Source organism: Ochlerotatus camptorhynchus, unplaced genomic scaffold, assembly GCF_037179485.1.
Source record: "Ochlerotatus camptorhynchus isolate MF236.1 unplaced genomic scaffold, CSIRO-AGI_Acam_v1.1 ptg000315l, whole genome shotgun sequence".
Classification (NCBI taxonomy): Eukaryota; Metazoa; Arthropoda; class Insecta; order Diptera; family Culicidae; genus Ochlerotatus; species Ochlerotatus camptorhynchus.
Window position 1 is genome coordinate 631,848 of NW_027040803.1, and position 27,035 is coordinate 658,882.

The 27,035-nt window shown below is 42.3% G+C and overlaps 1 protein-coding gene across 3 annotated transcripts in view; it reads left to right on the forward strand.

Annotated features, from left to right (window-relative positions):
* The window catches only part of Btk29A (tyrosine-protein kinase Btk29A), a 362,292-nt gene extending 344,546 nt beyond the window's left edge, over positions 1-17,746 (forward strand). For all 3 annotated transcript variants that reach the window (XM_065229507.1, XM_065229508.1, XM_065229509.1), the window contains 9 exons: positions 705-827; positions 1,316-1,396; positions 1,477-1,736; positions 1,811-2,004; positions 2,066-2,237; positions 2,304-2,472; positions 2,542-2,779; positions 2,851-2,984; positions 15,656-17,746. In XM_065229507.1, the coding sequence (XP_065085579.1) occupies positions 705-827; positions 1,316-1,396; positions 1,477-1,736; positions 1,811-2,004; positions 2,066-2,237; positions 2,304-2,472; positions 2,542-2,779; positions 2,851-2,984; positions 15,656-15,754 (1,470 nt within the window). In that variant the 3' untranslated portion in view covers positions 15,755-17,746. The remainder of the gene's footprint in view (positions 1-704; positions 828-1,315; positions 1,397-1,476; positions 1,737-1,810; positions 2,005-2,065; positions 2,238-2,303; positions 2,473-2,541; positions 2,780-2,850; positions 2,985-15,655) is intronic.
* Positions 17,747-27,035: the final 9,289 nt, after the last annotated feature.

Consider the following 27,035-nt stretch of genomic DNA (forward strand, 5'->3'; position numbering starts at 1 on the left):
CCGAAATTCTCGGTACTGTTCTGATGATTCTGGAATTGCCTTGAAATTAATTAAACTTCTCTAAAGATTTCTAAACCTCCCAACGTTTTATAAACTTACGTGAATTTATCGCAACTTCGGTCCACCAATTGGGGACATGTAAGTTTCAGAAGACCAGTTTAATTTCCTTAAGATTTGTATAAATTTCATCAATTTTGTTCCTAAACTTGTATAAGCTTTTTCAATGCACCACCAATGTAGAAGGTGCCAGGCGAGTTCAAGAGGCAACGTAAACCAAACCGTTTGTTTACATCAGAATAAGGATTTTTCATAACGCAAATTAAGCAGTTTTCATTGAACATCTTGTCAATTTCTTGTTAACTGATTTGTACCTCAAATATTCACACAAAAGAAATCCAGAATTATTTTTGACGTTCTCATATTCACCACTAAAGGCAGATTCGATCGCTTAGATTCTACTACAAAGGGTCTCAGAGTTCTAATGTGATCTTCACTGATGTTCAGTCAATGTTCACAAACTTTGAACAACCAGAAAATTTACTTCCTGACAGCCTCAGTAATTCCATTGTTTCAATCCATCAAGTATTCATAATTTGAACTAATTCCCTTCACGCAACGACCCGTGAATTGCACTTAACCGCACATGTCTTTATGCAAGTTCCTAACAACCTTTCTTATCTTTTTTTTTGTCTTCCCCATTGTAGTCACCCACCCACTCTTTCAAAACGGCGTCCATCAACGGTGCAGGTCATCATACGAACGGAGGCGAGCTAAATATGCCTGGTGGTCCGACAGCAGCGCCCGGAACACCAAACTCAAAGGCTAAGGTAAATGTCCGTCGACAAAGAAATACCCCCCCCCCCCCCCGCGGCGGACAAATTTCCCATGTCTATCAGTCCCGGTCGCGGCAGCAACTTAACTTCACACGTCCATCTGTTCTTCTTACTCGAATCGCGAATCTCGATGCCATCAGTCGGTGACGAATTTAATTTGCATTCAAATTTAACGCCGATCCTGGTGTTCTTTTTCCCATGGCAATGCAAGACTTCAGCGGCGGTCAGGACGAGTGCACTTTTTTGTGTTTCGCGAATATACATAGCATATAACTCAACGGGCTTAATCGTCACTTTCGGTTTCCGCCACTGCGATGTGCGGTTTGATCGTCGATGATACGCAAGAAGAGTGCCAACACCGGAAATGACAGTCGTTTGGGGCTTTGTTTCGTGCAGATGGGTTTAATTGAATGCGATTAAATTTTCGGTTAATTAATTATTCTCTCATTTGTCTCTTTTTGCCCTTCTTGTGACCCATGTAGGATGTCTCGCCACGGGTCAAGATTGTGGTAGCACTGTACCCCTTTAAGGCGATAGAGAGTGGCGATTTGTCGCTTGAGAAGGTAGGTTTTTATCGCTTCCATTGATGATTTGTTTTGGGTTACTATTTCCGGATCGATTTTTTCTTCTCTTTTCGTTTTAGAACGCCGAATACGAGGTGATCGATGACTCCCAGGAACACTGGTGGAAGGTCAAAGACCAGCATGGCACGATCGGATACATCCCCAGCAACTACGTCAAGGAGAAGGAATTGCTGGGACTGCAAAAGTACGAGTGGTACGTGGGGGACATGTCCCGCCAGCGGGCCGAATCGCTGCTCAAACAGAACGACAAAGAAGGTTGCTTCGTGGTGAGGAAATCATCCACCAAGGGCCTGTATACCCTTTCGCTACATACCAAAGTGTAAGTTGACGCACGATCGAGAATCATTGCATTCGGTTAATACCAAATTTTATCATTCTTCTCCCTCCTGACAGACCCCAATCCCATGTAAAGCACTACCACATCAAACAAAACGCTCGCATGGAGTTTTACCTCTCCGAGAAGCATTGCTGTGAATCGATTCAGGATTTGATCAACTACCATCGACACAACTCCGGTGGCCTAGCGTGCAGACTGAAAACCTCTCCCTGCGATCGGCCGGTGCCGCCGACTGCCGGTTTATCTCATGGTATGTCGATGGCCATTCCTTGCAGAATGCAGTTTGCCACTAATTTCCATTCGATCCACAGACAAATGGGAGATCCATCCCTCGGAGCTGATGATCCTGGAGGAGCTGGGCTCCGGCCAGTTTGGCGTAGTCCGACGAGCCAAATGGCGCGGATCGATCGACACGGCCGTCAAGATGATGAAGGTTGGCACCATGTCCGAGGACGATTTCATCGAGGAAGCGAAAGTTATGACGTGAGTTTTTCTCAAGCTTTCTTACACCGGTTACCTAACGCGGATTTTCACATTTCACTAATTCAGAAAACTCCAACATCCCAATCTGGTACAACTGTACGGCGTTTGCTCCAAGCATCGACCGATCTACATCATCACCGAGTACATGAAGCACGGTTCCCTACTCAACTATCTGCGAAGGCACGAGCAATCGTTGATTGGCAATATGGGTCTCCTGCTCGACATGTGCATACAGGTACTGAACCTAGCTCCTACTTACTTGAATCAAATCCCTACAATCATTCGATATTCGATCTGAAAACAGGTTTGCAAAGGAATGTCCTATCTCGAACGCCACAACTACATCCACCGGGATCTGGCGGCGCGCAACTGCCTGGTCGGGTCAGAAAACACCGTCAAAGTGGCTGATTTCGGGCTGGCCCGGTACGTCCTGGACGATCAGTACACCAGCTCCGGTGGTACCAAGTTCCCGATCAAGTGGGCCCCGCCGGAGGTGCTCAACTACACCCGATTTTCGTCCAAGAGCGATGTTTGGGCCTACGGTAAGTTAAGCTGCTGGCTTTGGTTTGTTGGAGTTGTGCTGGTATTAAAGTGCCTTTTGGGGGAATTTTAGGTGTCCTGATGTGGGAGGTGTTCACGTGTGGAAAGATGCCCTACGGTCGCCTAAAGAATACCGAAGTGGTGGAACGCGTTCAGCGAGGAATAATTCTAGAAAAACCCAAAGCATGTGCGAAGGAAATTTACGACGTAAGTACCTATTCGAATATCAACAACATGTTGAACCGGTTTATGCGTTCAAGGCCGGTCTGGTTTAAGGTCCCAGGCTGTTTTCAATTTTTTTTTGAAAATCTATATACTTATGAGAGCATCAACATTGCGGAAAGAATGCGACACATGATTTCTAGCTGCAAACCTCTCTGATATTGATCTCTTCTTCATCCGCTTTACCGGATTTCAGTTTTTAAGTTTATTGACCCCTTTATCGTCCTGGATTAATGGCCGTAGTATTTGCATTTTCCGGACATTTTTATTTCACTCGAAAATCGTGATATAGCTGATGACTCTCCTGGGGTATTTCCAGGAATCGGGTGACCGGAAGTTAAATTGTACTTCTCTCGGAAGTTTTTTCACGGCAAACACGAACAACCAGTTGCTCCTCTCCGTTGCTTCTGTGATGTTTCCCACCACGGATATGGCTCGTGTGTGTATGTATGTATGTAGTTTCGCCGAATGGTTAAGAGTCCTACCAATGTCAACTACTCTTCGCTAAGTACCGCTTTGCACATCTACATGGACTAGATGCTGGAACAAGTTAGAAAAACCGTAAACTTCTCGGCAACAACAATCTTCTGGTTCGACTCCAGCATCGTTTTGCACTGAAATCGAAGAGCTAACCAACAACGATTGCTGGCGACATGTTCCTTTGAAGAAGAATTCTGCTGGCCACATATCTCGTGGTATTCTGCCATCCCAGATAACCAATGATCCGTTATGGTGGCATGGGCCGGAATTTCTCTAGAAGTAGCTATCGCTCGTGCAGATCAAGAAGCTTGAGATGTTCGTCAGGTTGTCGCCTTCGCAACAACACCAGTTAATCACTCGATCATAAACAGGTTCTCCGACCTGGTAAAGCTACTTCGAGTAGTCGGATAGTGCTTCCGGTTCTGCAAAAACGCCTCGAGTTCAAGGCATGGTCGAATCGGTGGTCCTTTGCAGCTTTTGAAGGTGGATTACACCCTGAAGTCACTCATTCGCTCCGTCAAAGCCACGCAATTTCCAGAAGAGCTGCACTACCTCACCGCACCAGGAAGCTACAATCGTCGTTCAAGTCCCTCAACCCGTTTTTTGATGATTTTGGTTTACTACGGGTAGAAGGTCGCTTGGCCAAGCTGTCAGCCACTCTTGACACTCGTACACTCATCTTGCTTCCGGCTGATCATCATCTGTCCTGGTTGATCGTTCGCTCTCTCCAACTCAGAACGCTGCTACTTTAGACCAACAGACGAAGGTTCTGGCCACTTTGCGGGTAAGATCTTTTGCACAGATTAATTCATCAGTGCCTGCTTTCGCTGTTCCTCAAAATCAACAAAGAAGGTCGTGGTAAACCAAATAGAAAGCGTCCTGGATTATTGGCCGTAGTATATGCATTTTCCGGACATTTTTATTTCACTCGCAAATCGCGAAATAGCTGATGACTCTCCTGGGGTATTTTCGGGAATCGGGTGACCCGGAAGTTAAATTGTGCTTCTCTCGGAAGTTTTTTCACGGCAAACACGAACAACCAGTCCGCTCTCCGTTGCTTCTGTGATGTTTCCGACCACGGATATGGCTCGTGTGTGTATGTATGTATGTAGTTTCGCCGAATGGTTAAGAGTCCTACCAATGCCAACTACTCTTCGCTAAGTCCCGCTTTGCACATCTACATGGACTAGACGCTGGAACAAGTTAAAAAAAAACCACAAACTTCTCGGCAACAACAATCTTCTGGTCCGACTCCAGCATCGGCACTGAAATCGAAAAGCTAACCAACAACGATTGCTGGCGACATGTTCTTTGAAGCACAAATCCGCTGGCCACATATCTGGTGGTATTCTGCCGTCCCAGATAACCGATGATCCGTTATGGTGGCATGGGCCGGAATTTCTGGTGAAGTCACTCTCGCTCGTGCGGATCAGGAAGCTCGATATGTGGAAGTTCGTCAGGTTGTCGCCTTCGCAACAACACCAGTTAATCACTCGATCATAAACCGGTTCTCCGACCTGGGAAAGCTACTTCGAGTAGTCGGATAGTACTTCCGGTTCTGGTGGAATACACCATGAAGTCACTCATTCGCTCCGTCAAAGCCACGCAATTTCCGGAAGAGCTGCACTACCTCACCGCAAAGTCTCCACGAAAGCTCACAAGGAAGAACAGAAAGCTACAATCGTTGTTCAAGTCTCTCAACCCGTTTTTGGATGATTTTGGTTTACTACTGGTAGAAGGTCGCTTGGCCAAGCGGTCAACCGCTCTTGAAACTCGTACACTCATCTTGCTTCCGGCTGATCATCATCTGTCCTGGTTGATCGTTCGCTCTCTCCAACTCAGAACGCTGCTACTTTAGACAAACAGACGAAGGTTCTGGCCACTTTGCGGGTGAGATCTTGTGCACAGATTAATTCAACAGTGCCTGCTTTCGCTGTTCCTCAAAATCAACAAAGAAGGTCATGGCACCTCTGCTTTCTGTACGAATTAAGCGGAACCGACAGTACTGCGTTAGCGTCAAATTGGCATCTGATCAAAATTGACGGACTGAAGCAGCGTCGATGTGAAGTCGCCAAGTATAGATATCGGTGGAAAAGCAACATGACATGCATTACACCTTGTCATTTGATGGACGAACCCCTTCGTCAACGCTGACGTGGGTATTGGCTGCTCCTCGAGTGTTTTAGAATAGTGACATGGACTGCTGCGGGCAGTGGGCAGTGTACGTCCGTTAGTTGGGAGAGGAGCAAACGTAGAGCTATTCGTCGCCGTGTTCGTTTGTATGGTGGTGAAGGCGGTACACCTCAAAGTCATGACTGATCTAACGTCCGTCGCGTGTATCAATGCGGTAAAACGGTTCTTCACGCGTCGCGGTTGGGTCGTGAACCTCTACTGCGACAACTCAACAGGCTTCGTCGGCGCAGATCGGGGGCTGAATCAGCTGCGTCGGCAGTACATTCAGCAGTTCGCTACGGAATGGTGGAACGGATACTGCCTGAAGAGCTGTATCAACTTTCACTTCATGTCACCTCGATCTCCTCACAATGGAGGCCTGTGGGCATTCTTGGCATACACAGTTTTGGTCACGAACTGCTCATTTGCTAATAACTTTGCACACAGTTGACGGTAAATAGTTCTGTTTGAAGCAGTAGATAGAATAGAGTGCAAGCTTGTTATAGATATGTAAAAAAGTAGATTTTAATGCTAGTAGTAAACTGTATTTGTTTTTGCGTTGTAAAAATGAGGTGAGAAATGCTCACTACACATCTCGGAATTTAGGAGTTAAATTGATAGTTTTGATTCAAATATTAAGCTTTACCTAATCTTCGCATATCTATTGTAAACTATGAAACTAATCTATCAATTACTTTAAAGAAAAATAAATTTCAACATCTGAGTGAAAAGTTATTACCAAATGAGCAGTTGGTGTGTACAGCTGTGCATGCCAAGCATGCCTGTGGGAGGCAGGTGTTAAAACTTTCAAACATCACCTTCGTAGAGTCCTGGGAAGCAGATCAATCACGTTGAACGAGTTGACTACAGCAATTGCTCAAATCGAGTGCGTCCTAAATTCTCGACCACTGTCACCTATGTCCAGTCATACGCAAAACCTCACCAGTCACACTCCGGGCTACTTCCTACTGTGAGAACACCGAGTAACCCATGAATCTGCTCAACCGCGGTATGGAATTTGAGCGGTATAGCCGCTGTATCGCCAGGTGAAGATGGACACGTACGGGTTGTTCAAGTCAGTACAGTCAAGGGAGACCGAGGTCTACCTACAATCGATGGAACCGAATCAGCTATAAGCGAGGAAGAAGATTCAGTCAGATCGTTCTGCAAGGCGTTTTGATGATGCTGTTAAACCTAGAACCTGAAATGAGAAGAAAAATAATTATTACGTGAATTCGGTTAAATTACAAGAACAAAATTTTTAAACACTATACTTGCCAACTCTATAATTCTACTCACCTACTTGAACTATTTACCTTGTTCACCATTACACACAACGATCGATGTGAACCACTACACTGTACCAAAACATCATCCTCTGTTCGACTGAAACCTCAGACCATTAAAATCGAAACATCGAAATCGCTTCTTCGAATGATAGCTGCAACGGGATGACGGTTGTATTGTAATCAGATGGTGCTCCTCTCGAATACAGGATGAACATTGATAAGAGAAGTAAACGAATCTCAGTTGACATACGTAATGCTGTGTTGGGCGCCGTATACTTCCGTTGGAGAAGGCTTTCTTTTAGTTCAGATCTTTTAGTTCAGAAGATTCTTGACTGCTGTGTCAGAATTTTGGTGGAGTATTGGATCTACTGAGTTGGGCAATTTGACGCTACCCGTTCGACTGCTCGTCGGTACGGCCACACGCGAGGTGAAAATAGGAGAAGGAAAATAGCGCTTATCGGTGTGTGGTATTGCAGTGTCACATATGGTTACAATTGAATAATTTTCTATTTTTGGTTACTATGCATTTATGACTGCTTGTTTGATGTTTGGTGTGGATTGATATGGATCGACAGTGGTTCTCAAATGAAATATTACTACAATGCTCTCTGGAAAATGATTGCCATCCTAAATTGAAATACATATGTTATTGGTTCAGCCCCAAACGCAATCATCCAAAACGATGATATAAATATTTCTATCGCACGTCATTTACTGATCTGATCTGACACACGAGGTGGAAAGATAGTCATCGCTATCTGAGGTGGTACGCACATTGGTAACGCGTGGAAACCGAAGATTGTCTATTTCGTGGTGGAGTAAGTTTCCTCTATCAACAAACGATTTTTGTATCCATGGCTGTTCATGGCTATTCAATATGGAAATGAAAACAATCGAATTATAAATCTAATCTAAAGCTGGGTTTAGACAGGGCAAGTCAATTGATCAAGTCAGTTAAATTCAACTGACTTGAACGCGAATTGAACGTGTAAACCATGCCATTCAACTGACTTGATCAACTCACTTGAATTGAAAAAAGTTGAACCAGGCTCAACTTTTCAAGCCAATTGAATTCAACTGAGTTGATCAAATGACTTGCGTAGTCTGAACCCAGCTTAATGCATTTGCAATTCATCTTATTCTTAAATTGTTATCCTTTATGCGCTGTACGATTTACAGCAAATTTTTAAATAAATATCATCCTTTATTTAAATAATAGTTATATAGATGCTCATCAGTTGATGACGAATTCAACCATAAGGCAATCATCTGAAATAGTCATTCGAAGTATTTCGAATGTTAACGATCATTGTACACTCTACATGATGCGCTGCAGGCAGCACGAGACCCACGAGACACGAAGGAAGAGGAGAATCAATTTATTTTGCATCCGATAGACGAGTGCATGGATGTATTTGAGTTCACTCACTCAACAAAAATTTACACAACAGTGGAGCCCTGTTTACTAAAAATGAACACATGAATAATGTCCGATCCTATCGAAGAGGAATAAGAGTCAGGCAAGGTAGAAATCTTACAGGTTGAGCACTTAAAAGTGCTGTTTAAATTTGTTGTAGCTTTAGGTAGCAGTAACAATTCCTTCAGCAAAAACCAAATATGTAGATCCGCACGGCAAGAGAGCACGATCCGGACTGACGTTGGAATCCGTTATTAGTGTATTCATTACCATTATCCGTTCGCAGGATTTTTATCTTCTGTCCGCACTGGCGCTCCACCTGCGCCTGGAATTATTGGAAACATCCAAGGACCTCATCTTCAGACACATAATATCGACTTCCCGATGCTGATGGAACTTCCATTAGGTTCGCTACGTCTGAGTGGATAACTTCAAGTAGTTCTTCAGCTCTTGATCCGCTCTTACTGAATAGATGACGGGTTTGATTCCCCTTTGGATACCGCTTGTCACACCATTGACTAGTTTCTTTACGCTGCCATAGCTGAGATGTCCCATCCGCTTGTGCCATGTTTCAAGATATGCACCGGTAGAACTCAACATCGCTTGACCAACCACTTCCAATTGCTCAAGCTTGAACAGATCGTTTTCAATAATGCCAGTTTTCTTTTCCGGACAAAACTTCGTTATGTGGCCAAATTTACTGCACTTCCGACACTTTGAACCCTTTGAATGAGTCGGATGCTTCATTTGTTTCCAGTTGCCAAGCTTACCCTTCGCAACGAACGCTATTCTTTTCACTTGGCAATGACTCTTCCTGCAGCAAAATTGTCTTGATTGAATCACCCGTAAAGGGTGTCCCACATTAAATTCCAGCACGGAAAAAAGCGCTGTAGAAAATTACCTAGTTGACCGAGTTGACCAAAACATTGGGATTCCGCTTAAACGCTTTCACGACACACTTGTGATCCTGATCACTAATAGAAAATCCATTCTGACCGCATTTCTCCTTCCGTTCAATGCTCAGAGTTTCGTAATAACGTTTAATCACACGACTCTCCGTTGACTGCACGATTCCGAGTTGTTTTCCGATGTCCCGATGAGAGGGTTGAGGATTTTCCAGGTGCTTGCGCAAAATCAATTCGCGACGTTGCTTTTCGGGTGACGCCATTTTTTCCAACTTCCGAAAAACTGACAGCGATAAAAATACAGTGTAAACTACTTCTACTCAAATTTTCAATAGGAAATACCCAATGGGTAATTTTCTACAGTTTTTTTTTTCCGTGATGCAATTTGATGTGGGACACCCGTTAATAGCCATCCCAGAATTCTTGAGAGCCATGACCAGCCGGCGCCGGTGGTGTAGTGGTAAGCGTGACTGCTTTCTGACACCCCAATGGGTCTGGGTTCAATCCCAGCCGAGGTTAGTGGGATTTTTCTGGATTTTTATCTTCTGTCCGCACTGGCGCTCCACCTGCGCCTGGAATTATTGGAAACATCCAAGGACCTCATCTTCAGACACATAATATCGACTTCCCGATGCTGATGGAACTTCCATTAGGTTCGCTACGTCTGAGTGGATAACTTCAAGTAGTTCTTCAGCTCTTGATCCGCTCTTACTGAATAGATGACGGGTTTGATTCCCCTTTGGATACCGCTGGCCACACCATTGACTAGTTTCTTTACGCTGCCATAGCTGAGATGTCCCATCCGCTTGTGCCATGTTTCAAGATATGCACCGGTAGAACTCAACATCGCTTGACCAACCACTTCCAATTGCTCAAGCTTGAACAGATCATTTTCAATAATGCCAGTTTTCTTTTCCGGACAAAACTTCGTTATGTGGCCAAATTTACTGCACTTCCGACACTTTGAATGAGTCGGATGCTTCATTTGTTTCCAGTTGCCAAGCTTACCCTTCGCAACGAACGCTATTCTTTTCACTTGGCAATGACTCTTCCTGCAGCAAAATGGTCTTGATTGAATCACCCGTAAAGGGTGTCCCACATTAAATTCCAGCACGGAAAAAAGCGCTGTAGAAAATTACCTAGTTGACCGAGTTGACCAAAACATTGGGATTCCGCTTAAACGCTTTCACGACACACTTGTGATCCTGATCACTAATAGAACATCCATTCTGACCGCATTTCTCCTTCCGTTCAATGCTCAGAGTTTCGTAATAACGTTTAATCACACGACTCTCCGTTGACTGCACGATTCCGAGTTGTTTTCCGATGTCCCGATGAGAGAGTTGAGGATTTTCCAGGTGCTTGCGCAAAATCAATTCGCGACGTTGCTTTTCGGGTGACGCCATTTTTTCCAACTTCCGAAAAACTGACAGCGATAAAAATACAGTGTAAACAATACACTCTAAACTACTTCTACCCAAATTTTCAATAGATTACACCCAATGGGTAATTTTCTACAGAGTTTTTTTCCGTGATGCAATTTGATGTGGGACACCCTTTAATAGCCATCCCAGAGTTCTTGAGAGCCATGACCATTGGCTGATATCTCTCCGGGAGTTTGGCCAGTAACCCCTCGAGTATTGGAAATCGAATGTCGTTCGAGAAGAAGAGAAACTCGTCAAAGCTACCATTGAAGTCTCATAATGAAATGCTATCTAGATTTCTCTTGATTCTATTACCAACCAACCAATTTTACCCCGGTGATCAATTTGGCCCCAGATCCACAGTAGTTAATTGTTGTAGATGTAGATCAGGAGTTGCCACCATATCAATCCTATACGTTTGACAGTAGGCAAGATCACTGGCCTTATTTAAATACGGCCCGCCTGACGTATACATGAACGAAAGGGACGCAAAATCGTGTTGTAAGCAGAAAGACAAGAGCAGATGAAAACATCAAAAACTAGGCCGCCAGCCAGGCCCCTGATGTAGATGCCATGTCTTTATTTGATTTTCTTTTTCGTTTACTGTGACCGTGCTACTTTTGAGGACATACTACACGCAAAAAAAAGGTTCCTATATTTGTGAAGTAAAAATCATGAAATCAGAACTCTCAGTTGGTTCAAAGTCATGACTTGATTCCCGAAAACGTGATGTGTAAAGTTGATTCCTTGAAGAGTCCAAACATGACCGACCATCATGCCTCATATATCCTTTCCAGGGCTATGCATTTTCGAAACAAAGAAAAGAAAATGAAACTCTGCGCAGAATCGCTTTCGCAATACCATTTTCGTGTAAGTCATTGTGTTCCTTGTTATCGAGTCAAAATGAACATACCTCCTTTCAAACATGACTTGACTATCGCTTGTTTTGTTCGTCAAGTGTTTCAGTTCAGTTCATTTGAAGCAAAAACTTGTTTCAATTGACGCCATGAATGACTCGAAAACTGCTTACTTAGTTTTTTTTCCCCTTTCACTTCAATTCTGGCTCATTCGACTTGTCACGCATCGCGTCGTCGAGCATAAAAATATAGTATCGGCACAATATCGGTTGTCGATAGGGATGGCATCCGGATTATATGTAGTTATAATATATTATTTTATGTTAAACGAACATTAAATTAACGAGGCCATTCTGGAGTCCAAGATAGCGGCTATCGGGGTCAGGAAAAGTCTCAAATACCCTACAATAGGATATTTTCCTCGATATTTTCAGAACGGTGATGGCACGTAGATGCTATCGATACCCAACGCCATTTTGAAATTCAAAATAGTGACAATTGGTTTTCGGAAGTGTCACATACCCTAAAATATGGGTATTTTAGGAACGGGAAAAACGCTTAGATGTCAAAAATCGATATCCGACGCTATGTTGGAATCCAATATGGCGGCCATCAGGATTCATAAAGTGCCAGATACCCTACAATATGGGTATTTTCAGAACGGGGACGATGCGTAGAAGCCAAAAACCGATATTCTACGCCATTTTGGAATCCAATATGGGTATTTGCGGAACGGGGACAACGTGTGGATGCCGAAAATCGATATCCGGCGCTATGTTGAACGCCCATATGGCGGCTATCGGTTTCAGAAAAAGTTTCAAATACCCTAAAATATGGTTATTCTCGGAACGGGGACAACGTGTAGATGCCGAAAATCGGTATCAGATACCATTTTGGAATTCAATATAGCGGTCATCAGGGTTTAGAAAGCATCAAATACCCTACAATATGGGTATTTTCGGAACGGGGACAACGGGTAGATGCCGAAAATCGATATCCGATGCCATTTTGGAATCCAATATGGTGGCCATCGGGTTTCAGAGAAAGTGTAAAATACCCTAATATCAGGATATTTTTCGGAACGGAGACCTTTCCGATTCCCACGACGCGTAGATGCTGAAAATCGATATTCGATAGCCATTTGACACTTCTTCCGAAATCGGAAGCCACCATCTTGAATTTCAAGATGGCGTCGGACATCGATGTCTAGATGTCACCCCGATTCGGAAAAAAACCCACATTGATCGGTATTTGATAGTATTTCACAGTTTCTCTGCACCAAAGCCGCCATCTTGGATTTAAAGACGATTGTGGCATCATTTTTGGCTTCTACGTCTCATTCGAGCGAGCGACGCATCTAAATCTCAATTCTAAATGCTCAAAAAATCTCACACTAGCGAATTAATCTTTGAAAGATCTTCTTTCATTTCTAGCATCTACTTGCATCCCGCTTCATCTTTTTGCAGGAATTTTCAGAATCGTCAGCAATTTTCTTTCTATCTACTCACCGTGCGTGCAGCTAGCCATAGTAAAACACAATCTTTCCTGCATCGTAGATAGAGTCGTCCCCCTCGGTCTCATCCCCATTCTGAAAATAACCATATTTTAAGGTATTTTCGGAAGTCGCTGTCTTGGATTTCAAAATGCCGTCGAATATTGATTTTCGGCCTCCCGATTCCAAAAGAACCTTTATTGATGGGTATTTGACAATATTTCCCATTTGTTCTGAAATCGGAAGCCGCCATCTTGGATTTCTAAATGGCGTCGCATATCAATTTTCGATCTGTAGACTTCGCAATGATTACAAAAATGTCAATTTTTCTTTTCCATCTTCAATTTCGAAATGGTGTCGGATATCGATTTTCATCCTCTAAACATCACCTCGATTCCAAAAATACCTTAATTGATAGGTATTTGACAGTATTTCCCACTTTTTATTAAACTGGAAGCCGCCGAAAGGATTTAAAATGGTGTCGCATATCAATTTTCGATCTCAAGGCGTCATCCCGATTAAAAAAACAAACCACCTAAAAATGATTAATTTGACATCCACGTGCACAGATCTATGCGCATACGTATACGAGTTAACAATCAACAAAAGTCATAAAAACTGCGCGATTGAACAGCTTCGCTTCAATGCAAAAGTAAGTTCATTTGACAATGAAAGAAAAAATTAACACGAGTCAAGCCAAAACAAACAGCATAAAAACTGAGAAAGTGGTTCTGTTGATGTTGACATGGGGATCTGCTCGGAAGAGAATACAGAATGACTTTCAATTGAAAGTGATGGCTTATAGCTTCATCGTCACTTGAAGATTTTCGATTGCAAGTGACTTTGTGGGGCCCTGATCCTATCACTTCAAGTTTCCTAGCGCACATATCTCGGACTGCACTGCAGCGAACATGGAGTACCAGTTTCATAGTTGTCTGTTTAGTGATAGCTGATATTTTTGTGCATTAGAAATTTCGATGTGATAGGGGAAAAATCTACTTCGGCCTAATGGCCCATTCCCGGCCTATCGAGCACAACATATATCTATGATATCGGCGTGGACGTGTCAAACAAACGTTTGGTACGATGCTTCTATTCAATAGCTGCAAGACGAAGTTTCCGTTCGATAGACCGAAGAGAATCCCAATGGCGTTTCAATAGCTAATAGGCCCAAGAAACGCCAGAAGCAGCCAGTTATCAGAACTAACGGTACATATGGAAAGGTAGATAAATTTGGAAGCTATCTGTAATAATAACGTTCCGTTTGGTGCTAAACTACGCTAGGTTATGAAAGACTGGGAATGGTATAGTTAACGAGATTAATCAGAACAGGGTTTCCACAGCAATTCACCTTAATTCACATTTTCATAAGCAATATTCCAAATCCTTAAACTTAGTTCATGTCTGTTCTCCACCACCAATCATTTCGTGACGCAATAAAATATAGAAACCAAAATCATGATATCATGATGCGTAATTTCGTTCCAGTTTTCGTGGACATTGTTCATGTACACATATAGCAGCTGTCATTTTGAATAACGCAAGCAAAACAAGCAGATATACATAATGATTAACATTTACGATCTTTATTCATGGTTTACATTCGTAAAGCGAAAATCGATTTGTTCCGAAATTCGTGATTTGAGGTGGATGGATTTCGGAACGAATTTTTTTACGTGGGACTACGTCTGTGATTTCTATATGGGGGTACACTGTAACAAAATTATGAAAGATTTTGAACGTTAATAACTCAGCTCTCCCTGGACCAATTTCAATAATTTTAACACCAATCGATCAGAAATATTTCTATGCATCTGTTTAATTCAAGACTGCATCATTTTTCAAAATGTCACTATTAAAAATTGCACGAATGTGCAACTGTTGCTATAATAGTTAAAATTATCACCGATTGCCTGCGAAAAGCGATTTCCCTAACACAGATTTCAAACTTACATTCCATCCGGTCTCACCATACGGTGTTTATTCAATCGCGTGGTGAGTGGTGGAGTTCTCCAGTACCGAACGAAAGGCTCCCCGCAGGTAGCTAGCTATCAAGACTGCCCACAACCGCTGATCGAATTCAGTTTCAATCACCGTGTGTGGTGTTGTCCGGTCATCGGCATCAACAGCAGCAGTGCTTTCGGCACGTGGCGTTGACATTGTTCTCCAGTACACAACGAAAGGCTGCCTGCAAGCAGTGAGCTGCAGCCCACATGAGCATTCATAGAATGAGGAAGAAGCCGCACCGCTATTGATCGGAATCAGTAGCTCTGCGTGAGTCGCTGTGGGCGATCTATGTCAAGCGCGTCATACAAAAGAGTATAAACAGAGAGAACCCCGCTAAAATTCCTATTCATACACAAAACACAAGCTCCTGCTGCAGTTAACAAATAAGATTTATTATATAAGACCACGTAGTCCTACGTCACCATTGCGTACAACCCTATAGGGCTGTCCCTTGTAGTTTTTTTTCCGTGTAATAATCCTGAAAAGCATGCTGGTAGCTTTCTACGTTATGTTCATCTTGTTATCTCTATAAATATTTGATTAAGAATTAAGTTTGTGTAAGTCTTTGTCTATGTCTAATTCATAATTTCTTCTCTCTTGTCCCACTCAACAGGTGATGAAGAAATGTTGGTCGCATGGCCCCGAAGATAGGCCCGGTTTCCGGATACTCAAAGATCAGTTGGCAGCCGTCGCTCAAGGTCTCACCGATTAAACAACTCCTGGTAATCTCAGCCACAAACTACAACCACAGACACCGATGATGCAGACACACATACACAACAAACACCTTATACACAAACACACACACCTACACCTACACCTACAAATACGTCGTATATAATATATACATTAAAAGAAATACCAATTTTATCCTAGAGCTAGTAGGGAATTCTGTTTTGTCTTTTCGAAGCATCTCTATCCATATTGAATTTACTCACTTGGCCATTCCAAGATTTACTAGTGAAGGAGGAGGGAAAGTGAAGGACAGTGTTGTTTTTGTTTTGTATTGGAAGATATCGTGCTTACAAACGAAGCAAACAAAGTGTAAACTTAACCATATCTTTGATGCTGAAGAAAGCAAACATTAAGGAAAACGTGAGAAAGACGCGAAACCATTGTCTGCCACCAGTAAACCAGTCAAACCCGAATGCAGCTCCCAACTTACCACCCTCACAGATGAAAGAGAAAATAGCAAGTAGGTAAACGGACTTGAGGAAAACGAAAATTTAAACACTCCAGTAAATAGACTAATCAATATTACATTTACGGATAGCGTTATACATAACATACATACGAACGCAGAGAGCAGTCATTGTCATTTTGGTCCTTTTCGGTGCTGATCTTTGAAATGAAAGGGACACAACCATTCCTAGAAACGAGTAACGCGAACTTCTCATTTTCCTGTAAACGAAATTCTTATTTCTCACCTGTATTTCAATAACTATACAGACGACCTACACACTGACTGATGCACACTTAACAAAAAAAAAAGAAGAACTAAAAATAAACAAAACCAGTTACACAATGGATAACAACAACTAGGTAATCAGCAATTACGAATGCAAATTTAAATCAAAATCATAGGTTTTCCAGTTTTTTGCTGCGCTAGCGCCAAACGAAGAGTCAGGAAGACGGGAGAACGGAAATAAGCAAGAGAAGATACAATAATTTTTGTGACTACTTATAGAGTTTTAGAGAAGGAGGAGAAGGAGAAGGAAGAGGAGGAGGAGGTCGGTGAGACTCGGTCGGATTCGGCGAAGTAACGAAAACACGGATTGAGGGTTAGAGGAAACATGAGTGATTTGATTTTGGTTTTGTCTCAGTTTTGATTTACGGTTTTTCAACACCAAGTGACTAGAACTATCCTCCTTTTTTTCGTTTTACACTAATTTCAGTATCATTACTTGTATTATTCTTTGCGACACAGTGGAAAACAAACGAAACAATAGTAGAAAACGTAGCTTTTAAGGGGAAGTATCGGAAGCAGAAGCAAGAAAGCATAAGTGATATTTAATATCTTTAGTTTACTTTAAGAGATGTTTATTTAACTGTACCATGTCTGTGTCTACTCGGAAGTGAATGCATTATTTTATGATCGTCGTTTGTTTCTGTACCACATTCTCTTTTTCTCCCAAACTGAAGTCATTTATTTTGAGTAAATAGGTTTTTTTTTCGTAGCTGAGCTTAGATTTTTTTTTGTGTATAGTGAAAGTTCGATTATCTCAAAGTTTAATTTGCGTAAGACATCGTTTGATTTTGTTCTTCCTTTCAGTGAAACAAGCAAACAAAACAATAAGGATACATGACTACATGCAAGCGTCGGTTCAACGTTACATGTTTTCATGTGCACGCGATAGTTAGCATTATTTATCGTATTCCAATAATGCTTGTATTCGATGAAGAAAAAAAAGAAGAGTCGTATGAAAAGAAACACAAAAATATTCAAGAGAAAACAAGAAATGCCATTTTTACAATACTTGAGTATAGGACTTTAATGTTTAACAAGAAGACGAAGAAGAATAAAAAAAACTATAGCAGAAAGAGTAAAACACACAAAACAAAACAAACAAGCATATATAAATGAGCGTAGAATTATACGGATTCAAAATCAAGCCAATATTCTTAGGATTTGAAGTAACCGATAGTTCCAGGGAAAACTATCCAGACAGACACAGAGAGATGCGATTGAATCAAAAAAAGAAAATACAGAAATCATTGAACCTACCAACACAAAGAAAGGAAACTCATGATGAATTGTCGAATAATTTTTTCGAATCATATATTATACATTTTTACGTAAGCGAGCCCCCATGTGACTATGCACTGGCTCGTCGTCGCGGAGAGGGAACGAAACATTAAAGAGCCAAAATCCTACCGAAGCTGTTCGATATCGGTAAAGGGTGTAGTAGCAGTGGTTCATCGAAGCGGGCGAACAAATAGGAAAATCACATGAACTCTGTTCGCTCTGTGTCGAAATTTAGATGGATCCACGTAAGCAAAAGAAACAGGATTACAACATGGATGTCTTTTATTCGAAATCAACTAAAACCAATAATACAAATCGAAAGCAGATTATGTCTTGTATGAAAAATAACCGGTTGGTGGTACGTTTTGCTGGTAGAACACAAAAAAAAGAAAGCCATCTAAGAGCCTACGGGCATCGGTTACTACTTTAAACCGCGTTCATGTCTCCAAAAGCCTTCTGTGCTTCCTCGTTCAAGCTAAAAAATTTCGTTGCTTTCTTGAGTAAATCCGAGATTGGAGTGACAATTAATCATTTTGTCAAGCTTCTACATTCATGTTTATTTATTTGTCAGCATCATCAGACTCGATATGGTCCCAATGATGGTTTAACATAAAATTAAAATTAAAGTTATGAGTTAAAACTATAAAACATTAAAACATGATCATTGACTGTTTCCATTCCTGGAGAAGAATGAAGAGAAACATCTCCGAAGTGTTAGTCGTGGCAGGTGAAAATCGAATACTGATGAAACTCGGTTAAATACTCGCTGCAGTTGATTGCATAGTTTTTCCTACGTAGTGGCATTCTCAGCATAGCATTGTTACGAAGCATTCGGGGTTGGACGTTAATGTTTACTATGTAACGTGTCCGCGACAAGCAGGGCTTTTGAAGTATCTCTTCTGGTGCGAAGAGGCTCCAAGTCGATCAGCTGGCAGCGACTTTCATAGCTGGGCAAATGAAACGGATCTCTCCAAGGTAACATTCTCAACGCGTATCGCATTGTTGTAGTTCGGACTCCAAACCACAGAACAATATTCTAGAATGGAACGTACCAGGGAACAATACAGTGACTTGAGGCAATGGATGTCGGAGAAATTCTTAACTGTTCTGAACCCCAATGTCCTTGACGACTTGTCGACGACGTACGAGATGTGTTGCTTATATGTAAATTGAGAGTCCAGGATGACACCTAGATCTTTTACATGGCTCACACGTTCAATAATGGTGTCCCGGAGAGCATAGTGAAAAATAACTGGTTCTTTCTTTCGGGTAAAAGTGATGACTGAACACTTCGCAGGATTTACTGTCATTCGGTTCAAATGGCACCAGCTGGCAAACGCTTCAAACTGACGTTGGAGGAATTGACAATCATCGATCGAGCAGATCCGTAAGTAGATTTCTAGATCGTCTTCATACGATAGTCGTGGACCTTCGATAACTAAATTCACGTAATTGAAGTAGAGTAAGAAAATCAACGGTCCCAGATGACTTCCTTGAGGTATTCCTGACGTCCATGGGCTACCACCAACTGACAATCAGCGAGATATGAGCAAAACCATCTCAAGAGATTTCCGCTAATCCCCAGTCTATCCAATTTGGCGATCACGATGGCGTGATTTATCTTATCGAAGGCAGCAGACAAGTCAGTGTAGATGACGTCTGTTTGTGACCTTTCAACCATACTTTGCGTGATGTACGATGTCAGACACAGTAGATTCGTGGTAGTAGATCGACCAGTGGTGAAGCCATGTTGATCTTCACTTAGATACTGCTTGCAATGGGAGAGCAGAGGCTCTATGATGATTAACTCGAATAACTTCGAAATTGCGCACAACGATGTAATTCCACGATAATTATCCACGTTCCGTTTATGTACACAGGGAACATATGCGCAAATTTCCAGTTCGATGGAAAAATGCCACACGATATGGATAATCGGAACAGATGTTGTAGCGGTGACAGTAAGTTAGCGATATGCTTCTTCAGAAAGACTGAAGGGACACCATCCGGTCCAGGGTTGATAGAAGGCTTTAGTTTTAGTGCGGCAGTCGTTATCACTTCAGCGTTGACAACAATTCCACCCAGAGCTTGACCGGAAAGTGGAACGTTGCTTGCTGCTAGAGTCACGTATTCGTTGGTTAAGCTCTCGTCAGAGAAGACACTTGCAAACTTGTTGGAGAACAGGCGGCAGACTTCCTGTGGAGTGGAAGCGACTTCGCCGTTCAATATCATGGATATTGCTAGACCGGACTCTCTGCGCTGCTCCTTCACGTACTTCCAGAAAGACTTCGGGTGCGACTTGAATTTCCTTTGAATCCCTCGCAGATAATACAAGTAGCATTGATGGCTGACTCGCTTGAACTGATAATTGAGCTTAACGTAGTGACGTTTCAGTGACATCGTTCGATATTTAGTGAATTTCCTCAACGCGGCTCTCTTGATCGATTTCAGCTTCTTCAATTCGTTCGTCTGCCAAGGGAGGTGCGATGCAATCTGGTGAACGCTCTTAAAGGGTGATACGGTCAAAATTTGGTCAAGGGAAAACGCGTGTAAATCGGTGAAATCGTTTATTTAAAAAATCAAATTAAATTTCTTTTTCAAGTTCAATTAGTATAAAATTCAGGAAAAATATTCAGTTAGGCTTCCGCTTTTCCAAATCCGAATTGCCGGGCCTTACGCTTGACCCCTGCCATCAGATTTTGTACAGCCACCTTGTCCACCTTCTTCGCCGCAGAAAGCCAGTTTGCCTTGAACTGCTGCTCGCCCTTAGCAGTTTTTTTGGTCTTCTTTAGGTTCCGCTTGACAATAGCCCAGTATTTCTCAATTGGGCGGAGCTCTGGCGTGTTGGGAGGGTTCTTGTCCTTGGGAACCACCTGCACGTTGTTGGCGGCGTACCACTCCATGGCCTTTTTACCGTAATGGCAAGATGCCATATCCGGCCAAAACAGTACGGAACAACCGTGTTTCTTCAGGAAAGGTAGCAGACGTTTATTCAAACACTCTTTCACGTAAATTTCTTGGTTGACAGTCCCGGAAGCTATGAAAATGCTGCTTTTCAAGCCACAGGTACAGATGGCTTGCCAAACCAGATATTTCTTTGCGAACTTTGACAGTTTCATGTGCTTGAAAACATCTGCTACCTTTCCCCATCCTTTTGCCGTATAAAACTCCTGTCCCGGAAGCTGCTTGTAGTCGGCTTTGACGTAGGTTTCGTCGTCCATTACCACGCAGTCAAACTTCGTCAGCATCGTCGTGTACAGCCTCCCGGATCGCGCTTTGGCCGTCGTATTTTGTTTATCATCGCGATTTGGAGTCACTACCTTCTTGTAAGTCAATAGTCCGGCTCGTTTTTTGGCTCGATGCACGGTTGTAGACGATACACCCAGCTTATTTGCGGCATCTCGGAGAGAGAGGTTAGGGTTTCGCTTGAAACTACCGGCAACTCTCTTTGTCGTCTCAGCGGCTTCCGGTTTTCGATTTCCCCCCGATCCAGACTTCCTGGTTGTCGACAAACGTTCCCCAAACACTTTAATTACATTTGTAACGGTTGATTTGGCAACTTTTAGCGATTTTGCCAACTTTGCGTGCGAGTAGCTCGGATTTTCGCGATGCGCGATCAAAATTTTGATACGCTGCTCTTCTTGCTTGGACGGCATTTTGACAACTGAAGAGTGAATTCCAAAATCAAAATAGGAGCAACATTCTACACACACACACACCTTCAAAATGAGGGGTGTTCAGGTTTTTTAAATGCAAAATTGAAAGAAATACGTCAAGTTGATATTGACCAAATTTTGACCGTATCACCCTTTAGGTACACGAAACGAAAATCAAGTATTTTAAACATGTGCTTCACTTATACATTTTTGCCAAAACATCAGCCTTATACATTCCATAAGATAAACCACATAGGTCCTATAAGAATGCATAAAAGGTATGTGTGACTGCTCATACATTTCATTTGACATATGATATTCGTTAACTTTTTGCAAGGCGTATGCCTATTACTTGACTTATACATTTTATGAATAATCAGCAATAGAAATTTGCCAAAAGGTATAAGGAGATTTCTATCCGTGTACGTGTCTGTCAATGACATAAGCCAAGACATGTGAAAAAGTTTGAGCAGCGGTTTCGACGTTATCAGAATCGAGTATGTTTTCCCAATCAATGCTTGACAGCACATCGGCAATGCTACGATGATCGGCTTTCAGGAAATTGTAAGACACCGTAGTGGAGATGTCTTCGAGATCCCGAATGTGATTGTCTTCAACAGTAATAACCAAAGGAGGATGATGAGGAACTTCCTTTACGAGTGGAGAAGGAGCCGACGAGATGAATGGAGCCGTATCCTGAGCGCTTACGAAACAGAGGTCTAAGCTACGATTGTTCTCGTTAACCACGGGATTGATTTGAGATAACGTCGCTGCGCTATAGCTGTCGAGAAGGCTAACTGATCCAGGATGGAAAGCAGAACCAGCGGGGTCCGGAAAGAGAAAGCCACTGTGGGAAGGTTTCCACGAAACACCAACGAGATTAAAGTCGCCCAGAACAATAATCTCATCGATAGGAGACATCTAATATGGTGAAATTGGATCGACAACGAGTTTCGATAAGTTCAATGTCGCGAACTCGGTCGGGTGCAATGTATATCACACATAAGTACAGTGTGTGATCGCTCAGCTTGACAGCTACCCATGCCTGTTCAACGCAGTTCCACATGTCGTGCTCTATGGCTCTAGCATTCAACTCGGACCGAACAGCCGGACACCATCACCAGTGGACTTTCGACTATTGTTCGGGTTTCGATCGCAGCAACATACCTCGTACTCACATCCGAACGCTTGGCTGGAAAGCGTTCGAGAGTCTAGCCATGTCTCGGCTAACAGGTACTCGTGAACGTCAGAATTCATTCCACCGATGTTATGGTAGTACATGGTGATATCCTCTCTTCGGCGTATATCCGTGCTACGCGGAGCGATGTCCCTTGAAATCACGGGGTGCGACAGGTAGCAAACGAACATTACTATTATCAAGAGGATACTCGCCGTAGTGAATGGGTTGGAAGACCCCCTCTCCACAACTGACTGCAGGTCCGGAACGTCTGTGATGAACGGAGGCGGCAGAAGGCAGGACTGTGTCAGAGGGATTAGGGGCTTCCACAGTGCTTTCTCTACGGTGCGTTCCGGATGACTAGCTGCAACGTTTCCTTCATCAGCAGCATCCGGCACGCTGAAATTCGAACTGACATCAGGCACTGTTGAATCGTAATCGATTGGATACTTGCCGGACATAGTAGGTTGGAAGACCCCCGATACGCATCTAAACTCATGGCCGGGACGGCTATGACGAGCGCTGGCTGGAAGTGGCGCGACTGAGATAGAGGAACCGGGGGCTTCCACAATGCTTTCCACAGTGCGTCCCGGTTGAGAAGAATTCGTGAGGATCTGAATGTGGGAGAACTCATCAGGCAACGAGCAAGCTTGGTGGAAGACCCCCTTTCCACCACCACCCGTAGGACCGAGACGACTGTGATGAACGCAGGCTGCAGTTGGCGGGACTGGGGTGGGGCAATTAGGGGCTTCCATCAATCTTTCTACGGTGCGTCTCGGTTGCATCCCTATGTCGTCGGATACCCAACTAACAATTTAAGCTGCAGATTAGCTTATACAGCCAAAAACTGGCATATACAGCTAATTTTTGCCTGTATAAGCTAGTCTGCAACTAAACTTGTTTGTTGGGTAAAGCGATTAGGCGTCGTCTGTTGTGTTGAGGGCTCCTAAAGGGGGAATCCATGCTGTGTTTTTCCCCTGAGTATCTTCAAATTCTCTGAATACTATTCCCTGTGGCCAGGTTCCAGGGTCCAAAGTTTCCTCTTTGAGATCCAAAGGAACTCCGACCTTGAAAGAAATGAAATTCATCGATATAAGGTCAGCACCTTTTTTCACCAATGAGATCACTTTAATTGGTTCATCAGTCTGCAGTCCGTCACGAACAAGCTTTTCGACCACATATTGCTCTACGCTAGGATGAAATCGTGACAGATAAACCCAGAACAGTCTCGAGGGAGGGTTAACAACCAGTGGTTCGCAGTTACCAATCACCCTAGTTCCAGAAGTCGTCTTAATCGGTGTTTCCGTGTCATCTCGGCGGTGTTTCGATGGGCGATCACGATTTGGACCAGAAACACAGGGAGTTGAAGCATTTACCATGTCGGCAAGTTGAGCGACCTGAGTATTGTTCTTCACCATTTCGTTTTTCAACTCAGAAATACCGGTCAGTTGGTTTCCGATAACCGTGGAGATAAAATTGCCGAAGGAAGAAACTACATTTTTGAAGCCAGCATACTACATTAGTTTGCAACACTCGTCACACATCCAAAACACGTTGTTTTTCTCACGAATTATCCGAAGGAATGGAATGTTCAGATTAAGGCATCTCAAATGGTACGCCTGATTGCAGAACCCCATACATTCGATGAATTCTTCATCCTTCACGGTCTTCGCACAGCGATCGCAAAGTAAGTACAAAAAACAGTAGGTAGTGGCAAATAAACACGGAAAATATTGAAAATTTGAAGCGTACAGAAACAATAACAATCCTGTGCAATAACAATCGCAATCGTTCCATCAGATGTCACTGTTGTTGTTTGCGGTGACATCTATCGGAAACCACACACAATATGTTTTCCTATAATTGTTCACAGAGGACACTGCAGTGCAAAACATGTCGGGTACCTCTATACATGCATTTAGATTAATGTTCGAAGTCCCTCCTTTTTTTACACATTCTGCACACCAAATGATCACCCCTCACAGAATTTCCCGCCGATTTTTATGAATGGGGTGGGGCATAAAGTATCTTTTGCGCAGAATACGTAAAAAAAGGAGGGACTTCAAATGTTAAACTAAATGCATATATAGAGGTACCAGACATGTTTTGTAGTGTCAGGTACTTTATTTTGTAATCTGTGAAAGGGAAATCACAAATCGAGTGTCATCGAAATTCATGGAATGTTGAGAGATAAAGGTCGTGAGAGCAAATTTTCGCTCTCAAATTTGAATTTTTTGGCTCTCTGTGGACTGGTAGTAAAGCAGATAAAACTGTATGTTTTATTTATTTGTAGCTTGTTTAACAATAATTTCCGGGAAAAAACTGAACGACAAAGTCCCTGATTAATTTCTTTAGGTTGTCGTTCACGTTTTTTCACCTGAATATGCACTCAAAGCGCATTATTCCTACTTCTCTCAATTTCTATATGGGGATTTTTATCACTTCCTACCAGCGGAACAGCGCCATCTCTGTGGAAAATGATCGAACAAAATGATTAATTCGGCTCTACTTTCGTGTAAAACGTTGGTAAAAACTATAAATACTCAGAGGGAGAGAAGGGCGGAGAAAACAAAATACAATTATCTTGCAACCCTTGGTAGAAGCTAGCATTTCACATGACTTTTCTTTTGGATTCAATCTACGTGTAAACTAATGATTGACTGCATCGCTGGGTGCATCGTAATATTTTGTATATTTATTGGTGCCATTCATTAACCTACATACAAAGGTCAGTTAATCAGTAGAGTTAGCATATTATTTTTTATCCTGAAACTAGTAGAATTTGAGAAGCACACGAAAAATTAAGGCGATTGAATTTCTATTGTATTATAATACAGTACCCGTTCGATGTTGGCAGCACTAAATTTTCGAGCTTGTTGCCAAAATCGAACTGGTTACTCTCAAATATGGTCTAGTAAGAATAAGAAATCACCAAAAAAAAAAAAACCTAATGGGAATGTTCGATTGGCTCAGATTTTGACAGTTCAAAACATTCTCTCTGCTCATCTCTTCCTCTGAGGGTTTCTAGTAACAACCGGCAAATCCAAGCAGACGCCGTATGTCTTTGACGTTCCTTGACTGTGCTTAGGCTGTGAACCATTTGCCGAGTTAAATTTAACTCGTGGTTAAAAATAACATTTCGAAAGTTATTTTCTATGTTCGAAAATCCCCGTGCTGTCGATCGACCGGTTTTTGACCCACGGTTGTCAAAATTTAACTTATTGTCTGTCAGAAATAACTATGCTCGGATAGCAGGGTTCATCATCACCAAAAGTTAAAAAAAAATTCGCCAAATGGTTCAGAGCCTTAGTGTTCAGGATTGGTTCGATACAAGTGTTATCGATTGATACCCCTTATTCCGTCAACAAATATCCTACACATCCCACATCATCCTGGCATTGAATGATTATTACCTCACTCAAGCCTATCAACTATTGTCAGATGATTTGAGATGATCGTCATTCGATTTATCATCTGTTCAAAAATGAATAAATCACATGACAATCATCTATATAATGAATGATTTTAGATCGATTTGCGAAAACAAAGTAGTCATAAATCATAGGATAATCGTATGATTTTCAACTAATTATAAAATTAAATTATGACGGAATTTCGGACGCAAGTCAGGTGCAAAACAGCAAGTCAAGTTTTACAATTTATTTATGATTATATTTTTAACAAGTTGGGATTTAAATTGAGCTGGGTCCTTAAGAGACTAATGATGACGACGAGCCAACCGTGGGGCAAAAATGTTGTTATAAAGCAGAATGATGTTGGCTTCTTAGAACTCCCAGTAGTTGTTAACGATGGCACTACAGGAGCGATTGCTCTGGCTTTTGGGTAAAAGTATCGGTAGTTGCTATGGGGCCTGCGAAATAATGGGAAAACTTAAATAGTCTCATCGTGCATGTGTATCTGGAACGAAACTTATCTTCTGGCCTCGTTTGTAAAATTGGTTGGCCACAAAGTTCTGGATGTTCCAGTAGCGCTGACCGCTCCGAATGCTGACATTCTTGAACATTAAATACAGTTGGGTTAGCAAAACGAGCATTTCAAGCATTTCAATTCTCTTAAGACCTTTGAAAACATATAACAACTGTGCACTCAAGCTTTCACAAAACGCGTGTTACCATTTTTATTCGGTTATATTGCTGATTGCAACTGAAACTGGATTGCTTAAATAATCTATAAAGTGTGACAAGAGTGCACGTTTCCGTCAAATAGTTTTAGTATTTTCGGTGTACTTTTTGCTGATACTTGCCAAGGAATAAGTGCACCAAAGACACCAAGACGAAATATTTAATAATTGAAATCAAATGACCCAAGTAACCAACAATCCCGTTAATCGCCCTTTTTGGTATATAGGGTTGCTATACGACTGATATAAAGTTCGGAAACCTATATTTACCTT